The sequence below is a fragment of the Entelurus aequoreus genome, linkage group LG20 (assembly GCF_033978785.1).
Source record: "Entelurus aequoreus isolate RoL-2023_Sb linkage group LG20, RoL_Eaeq_v1.1, whole genome shotgun sequence".
NCBI lineage: Eukaryota > Metazoa > Chordata > Actinopteri > Syngnathiformes > Syngnathidae > Entelurus > Entelurus aequoreus.
The window spans coordinates 47,482,965-47,490,464 of NC_084750.1; the positions used below are offsets into that span (position 1 = coordinate 47,482,965).

General features: G+C 38.7%; 2 protein-coding genes across 3 annotated transcripts in view; both read left to right on the forward strand.

Moving 5' to 3' along the window:
* Positions 1-7,500, forward strand: part of LOC133636335 (oocyte zinc finger protein XlCOF22-like) — a 520,633-nt gene that overhangs the window by 218,011 nt on the left and 295,122 nt on the right. The gene's annotated exons all lie outside the window — the stretch shown is intronic.
* Positions 1-7,500, forward strand: part of LOC133635711 (cholecystokinin-like) — an 11,545-nt gene that overhangs the window by 3,936 nt on the left and 109 nt on the right. For both annotated transcript variants that reach the window (XM_062028958.1, XM_062028959.1), the window contains one exon: positions 7,298-7,500. This exon is cut by the window's right edge and continues 109 nt beyond it. In XM_062028958.1, the coding sequence (XP_061884942.1) occupies positions 7,298-7,440 (143 nt within the window). In that variant the 3' untranslated portion in view covers positions 7,441-7,500. The remainder of the gene's footprint in view (positions 1-7,297) is intronic.

Below are 7,500 nucleotides of genomic sequence, written 5' to 3' on the forward strand. Positions count from 1 at the left end.
CATGCTGTGAAATATGCTCTTCATGCAGCGTAGTCAAACTAAATACTATTATTATATTATTATTTTGTCAAGTAGATACATGCTGTGAAATATGCTCTTCATGCAGCGTAGTCAAACTAAATACTATTATTATATTATTATTTTGTCAAGAAGATACATGCTGTGAAATATGCAGCGTAGTCAAACTAAATACTATTATTATATTATTATTTTGTCAAGAAGATACATGCTGTGAAATATGCAGCGTAGTCAAACTAAATACTATTATTATATTATTATTTTGTCAAGAAGATACATGCTGTGAAATATGCTCTTCATGCAGCGTAGTCAAACTAAATACTATTATTATATTATTATTTTGTCAAGAAGATACATGCTGTGAAATATGCAGCGTAGTCAAACTAAATACTATTATATTATTATTTTGTCAAGAAGATACATGCTGTGAAATATGCTCTTCATGCAGCGTAGTCAACTACATTCTGTTCAAACTAAAAATGAAATTGTGGATATTTGTGTTATACATTTAAACAAATAAAATCTCTTGTTTTAATAGTTTTTAGACAACGAGAAAAAAGAACAACATTTGATATTTTCATGAAAAATAAATGGCACAATCAATTGTGTGATTAATGTGTGTAAATACATGATTAATGCAATAATGTTTTGTAATTAATCACATGAGTTTACTTGTTAATTTTCACAGCTCTAATTAGAGGAACAAGGCAAAATAAGATTTGGAGATGCATGCTTTGCTTTAACAGCTTTTTATCTAAGGCAGTGGTTCTTAACCTTGTTGGACGTACGGAAGCCCAGCAGGTTCATATGCGCATTCACTCAACCCTTCTTTAGGTAAAAATAAAATGTTGGTTTTTTTCAAATTCAAGACAAAATTATGTTTTTGGTAACACTTTAGTATGGGGAACATATTCTAAGTAACAAAGACTTCATTTAGAGTTATTTGGTTAGGGTGAGGGTTAGGGTTAGGGTTAGGGTTAGAGGGTTAGGGTCAGGGTTAGAGGGTTAGGGCCAGGGTTAGAGGGTTAGGGCCAGGGTTAGAGGGTTAGGGTTATAATAAGGCCATGCTGAATAAGGCATTAATAAGTACTTAATAATGACTAGTTAAGAGCCAATGTTACTAATTTGCATGTTAATAAGCAACTAATTAATGGTGAATATGTTTCCCATACTAAAGTGTTAGCATGTTTTATTAGTGGTGCACTTGATGAAGCGTGCATGAACATCACCTTGTTCAAACAACAAAACCAACATAATGCCAACAAATGACACACCTGCAAATCAGTCACCTGTTGTCGTATCCGTAATACGCCGATAGGGAGAAGTTTGTATTTACACCATGAGTCGGGTGTGTCTTGACCGCTGCCGAACCCCTGAGCCCGACTCACCCAACCCCTGAGCCCGACTCACCCAACCCCTGAGCCCGACTCACCCAACCCCTGAGCCCGACTCACCCAACCCCTAGTGTTCCATCCAACCCAGGTTAACAACCACTGAGCTAAGGGTTTTTTTTTGGTTAAAATAATATTTGTAGAGATATAATTTTCCTTGCTCAAAAAAAGTAATATATATATATATATATATATATATATATATATATATATATATATATATATATATATATATATATATATATATATATATATATATATATATTATGATTTAAAAAAAAATGTATTTAATTTTTAATTAAAGCAAGTTGTTCATAAAACAAAAACAAAAGGGATTTTTTTTTTTTTTTTTAGAAATATGTGCTTTAAATTCAACAAACAAAAATGTGTATGTAGGTTTTTTTTGGTGACAAAGAAAAGCATTTATAAAAGTTGAAAATGAAAACATGATTTTCCTGCACAAAAAAGAGTCAAATTTGTATTTAATTGAGTTTTAGTTTCAAACAAAGACAACACCCAATGTGGACATGCAGGACTTCATTAGACAAACACACACGAGGAGGCTTCTTGCTTTCTTGTAAACTGATCAATGTTTTATTCTACAGAGAAAAGTCATGTTTTTCATGAAGAAAAAGGGGAAACACACAAAATGTGGAATTACATGCTTTTCATTTGACAACCAACACGGAGATGAAGGCTTTTAAGGATCAAAAGAAATGTCTTGTATTAGAAAAGTCTTTATTTTGTTGTCTTTGGAGGTACACACTTTGCATTTGGAGGTACACACTTTGCATTTGGAGGTACACACTTTGCATTTGGAGATACACACTTTGCATTTGGAGATACACACTTTGCATTTGGAGGTACACACTTTGCATTTGGAGGTACACACTTTGCATTTGGAGATACACACTTTGCATTTGGAGGTACACACTTTGCATTTGGAGGTACACACTTTGCATTTGGAGGTACACACTTTGCATTTGGAGATACACACTTTGCATTTGGAGGTACACACTTTGCATTTGGAGGTACACACTTTGCATTTGGAGGTACACACTTTGCATTTGGAGGTACACACTTTGCATTTGGAGGTACACACTTTGCATTTGGAGGTACACACTTTGCATTTGGAGGTACACACTTTGCATTGGGCGGCATCAAACACAAAAGTGCTGATACAGCAAACTCTGTCAGTCTATTCGTGTTTTAGTCCTCATCTTTGTTGCTTCAGCTTGATGAAAAGTCTACATTTTACATGTTCTGTTATATTATGTTGTATTATGTTATGTTGTATTATGTTATGTTGTATTATGTTATGTTGTATTATGTTATGTTGTATTATGTTATGTTATATTATGTTATGTTGTATTATGTTATGTTGTATTATGTTATGTTATATTATGTTATGTTGTATTATGTTATGTTATATTATGTCATGTTATATTATGTTATGTTGTATTATGTTATGTTATATTATGTCATGTTATATTATGTTATGTTGTATTATGTTATGTTATATTATGTTATGTTGTATTATGTTATGTTATATTATGTTATGTTATATTATGTTATGTTGTATTATGTTATGTTATATTATGTTATGTTGTATTATGTTATGTTATATTATGTCATGTTATATTATGTTATGTTGTATTATGTTATGTTATATTATGTCATGTTATATTATGTTATGTTATATCATGTTTTGTTATATTATGTTATATTATGTTAGTCTTCTGCTTTACAACCTTGCTGTACTAGAATAACATCACATGTCAAAGGTCAGATTGACGTGCGTCTCCTAGGTCTTTTAATAGTGTGTGTGAGTGTGTGAGAGAGTGTGTGTGTGTGTGTGTGTGTGTGTGTGTGTGAGTGTGTGTGTGTGTGTGTGTGTGTGTGTGTGTGTGTGTGTGTGTGTGTGTGAGTGTGAGTGTGTGTGAGTGTGAGTGTGAGTGTGTGTGTGTGTGTGTGTGTGTGTGTGTGTGAAGGGAGTCGTGTTCTTTGCTGTTCACTTTGCATGTTTCCGTGTGGGAGGTGTCGTTGTCGAGTCTTTTGCAGCCAAGCTTCTCAGCAACTCAAGTGTGTGTGTGTGTGTGTGTGTGTGTGTGTGTGTGTGTGTGTGTGTGTGTGTGTGTTGCGTAGGAGGATGTGGGCGGGGTGGGAAGCAGCATCTCTCCACGCGCAGCAATGCAATGCTGCTTCTCTCACCATAAAAGAAATATAAATAAAGATGAGCCGACTGGAATCTGAAATGTGAAAAAGATGTTCACATGTCATTTTGTCGTTAGTAACCACAACAATACACTTTTTCTTCTACACACACTGTGTGTACCTAATGTTGTGAGCAGTCCTACACAGTGGAGTGGTAACAATCAGACATCACATTAGGTACACACACACTGTAATGAGAGTGTGTGTACCTAATGTTGTGAGCAGTCCTACACAGTGGAGTGGTAACAATCAGACATCACATTAGGTACACACACTGTAATGAGAGTGTGTGTACCTAAAGTTGTGAGCAGTCCTACACAGTGGAGTGGTAACAAGGTTTCGCTAAGACCAATGACGTTAAGATTGTTGTCTCTAATGACCTCATTAACTAATAACGCCTTGGGAGACAATGATCTTATGTTTAAAAAGCCCATATTATAAGTATTGGCCTGTTTTGACCAGTTTTTGTTAACATTATCCGTAGTGGCAATATTAACAATGTTGCGTTTATTATGCGTAGTGCACTTGAAATAGTTTCGACCATATCTAGGATTGATATGACGGGAATTTTCCGATTGTTTGCTTGGTGCTGCAATAGACTGGACATATCATCATTTGCATGTCCACATCTGACACAGACACAACAGAAAAAACATGATGTGAATTGTGTATTATTCTAAGAGAATTGCTATGCGTACATGGATTATCCAGCCTGGCGCTGGCTAGTTCTAGCTTAACTGACTCCTCACCCAGACTAACAGACATTGTAATTGCCTGTGACCGGGCTTGCTCTAGTGTAGTCAGTCAAGTGAGACTTAAATAGTAGTCTATGTTTCTAGACAGGATGATGGCGCCTTCCTGGTTAGGGTGAAGGCCGTCTCTCATCAGCAAGCCTGGTTTGCCCCAGAAAGAGGGCCAGTTATCAATAAACGTTAGTCCCTGTTGCCTACAGAGGCTAGCCAGCCACTTGTTAAGCGAGACTAATCTGCTATATCTCTCATCATTGCCTCTCGCAGGCAGGGGGCCAGAGACAATTACTCCATGCCTGGACATCTTTCTGGCGAGATCACAAGTCCTGGCTATGTTTCTCTTTGTAATCTCTGACTGTCTCATCCTAGTGTCATTGGAGCCAACGTGTACGACTATATTCGCATAATTAGTGGTGCGATTAGCCTGTCGTACGTGTTTACTAGGCCTGTTGCGAGTTAGCTCCCTAAGATTAGCTTCAATGTCAGGTGCTCTGGCCCCGGGGATACACTTTATTGTGGCTGGTTTGCTAAGCTTTATGTTTCGGGTGATGGAGTCCCCTATGACTAAGGTGTGGTGCCCGGTAGACTGGGGTGTAGGACTAGCTAAAGAGCTAAATCTATTATGCGTCTCAACCGGTACACCGTAGCTTGTAGGCCGCTTAGGACTGCTACAAGCTGGGCTAGTTAGCTGGCTACAGCTAACGCTAGCAGCTGTGTCCGCAACATCTAAAGTTACGACATTACTCTGCTCTAACTGGCGGACACGGCCCTCTAGCAGAGCCAACCTCTCCGTGAGTATGGTGCAAGACGCGCAGGAAGCCATTACTCACAGTGTTTTCTGTCACCGAGTGAAGTTCCTGCTGTCCTCAGGGAAGTGGTCGCGGTCTGCGGGAGTAGCTTCCTACTTACCTTCTGACCGGCGCTGCCTTTCTCCACGCTAGCTTAGCAGCTAGCTAGCTGAGGAAAGGGTGGTGGGACAGAGATCGGGTGATTTGCAAGTTAAATAGTACCACTAAATATGTTTGAGAAGTGATAAAGAAAGCTGTAGAACAATTAAAAGCACACAGATAGAGCGATACTTAGCCTTTTTCGCAACAGTGAACAGACGGCGAGCAGTCACGCACGGTGAACCGGAACCGGAAGCCATGGTGTTCCTGGGATTAAAGGCCTCACCAAACATATTGCTGGCTATTGTGGCCAAACAGCTCACTTTTTGTTTCATCTGACCACAGAACTTTCCTCCAGAAGGTCTTATCTTTGTCCATGTGATGTCACATGAAACTAAAAGTGAGCTGTTCGGCCACAATAGCCAGCAATATGTTTGGTGAGGCCTTTAATCCCAGGAACACCAGGCCTACCGTCAAGCATGGTGGTGGTAGTATTATTCTCTGGGCCTGTTTTGCTGCCAATGGAACTGCTGCTTTAAATGGGACAATGAAAAAGTTTCTACCTGGACTGTACATCAGTTTCCTGCTGTATATGTACACAAAAGTGTGTGTGTGTGTGTGTGTGTGTGTGTGTGTGTGTATATGATTGCTTTTACAGTATATGTCAATCCTATTTATCTCATTTTTTATTTATACTTATTTTCACGAGTAAAACAATAGTTGATGTACTGTCACAAGATAGTTTTTAATACACCTCTATTAACACACCCGTAATAACATGTATTACATGTACACACGGCAGGTAAGCTCGGAGATGGACGAAAAAAAACCCTTACTTTTAAAAAATTTATTCTTAAAAACAAAAAGATTCTTGAAAAGTATGAATCGATTCAGAATCAGAATAAATCCAAATGGCGATCGATTGATGTGAACCCATTTTTTCCAGCACCCTTAAAAAAGAAACGTGACTTTGTGAAGTATATTTCAATCTGAATTATTTAAGAACAAATTATTATTTAAACACGACCTACTTTTGAGGTGGTGACTTGTCCAGGGTGTACCGAGTGCAGCTGAGATAGGCTCCAGCACCCCGGAAATGGATGGATGGATGGATGGATGGATGGATGGATGGATGGATGGATGGGTGGATTGATGGATGGATGGATGGATGGATGGGTGGATGGATGGATGGGTGGGTGGGTGGGTGGATGGATGGATGGATGGATGGATGGGTGGGTGGGTGGGTGGATGGATGGATGGGTGGGTGGATGGGTGGGTGGGTGGGTGGGTGGGTGGATGGATGGATGGATGGGCACTATGTACTTTCAGAAGATTAGAAGTTTTATTTGACCATTTGTAATTAGTATTTTTAAAAGTAATATTATGAATAATAATATGCCATTAATACAACTTCTTGCTTTGGATGTGACTCAATCAAAATGTTTAACATTTCTAAAACACTAAGACATGATTTTTGTAGTAGATTTGATGTTTCTATCTGAATTGACAGTAAATGCTGCAGGCCAATAAAAGGCTGCCAACTTGGATAGTGGAGAGTTGATATTAGATTTCAATATTTGGGTGCTGATTCAGTTCAGAAAGGATTCATGATTCATGATTCATGATTCTTGCCAGGTATTACTTGGTGTGTAAGTCATAATGAAACAGCTTTCCAAAGCTCCACTTGGCTGCTCTGCATGCAATGATTCATGATTCATGATTCATGATTCATGATCCATGATTCATGATTCTTGCCAGGTATTACTTGGTGTGTAAGTCCTAATGAAACAGCTTTCCAAAGCTCCACTTGTCTGCAAGGAGAAAAGACGCAGATGGTCTAAACATCATTTTAAAAATCCAATTTTGAGAAAGATGAATCCACCCAGAATGGGAATGAATACAAATGGTGATTGAAATGTGAATATATTTGTCCAACATGTGCTGGACAATTAGTCTGCAATGCTACAAGCGCTCGCCAAGATCTGCACAAAAGTTTGCAAGAAAATGCGGCACCTTCATCACGTCTTCTTCCTCTCAGGTTCTGTGCGTAGAAACTCGTCCAGCAGCAGCCGAGGCGGCGGTGTGAGCATCGCCAACCAGCGGCGAGCAGACGGGGGCGACTACCTGGGCTGGATGGACTTCGGCAAGCGCAGTGCAGAAGAGTACGAGTACTCCTCCTAAAAACTACACTGCTCAAGACAAGAGGCCTACTTTTTCTTTTTTAATGTACGTCAAATGCAA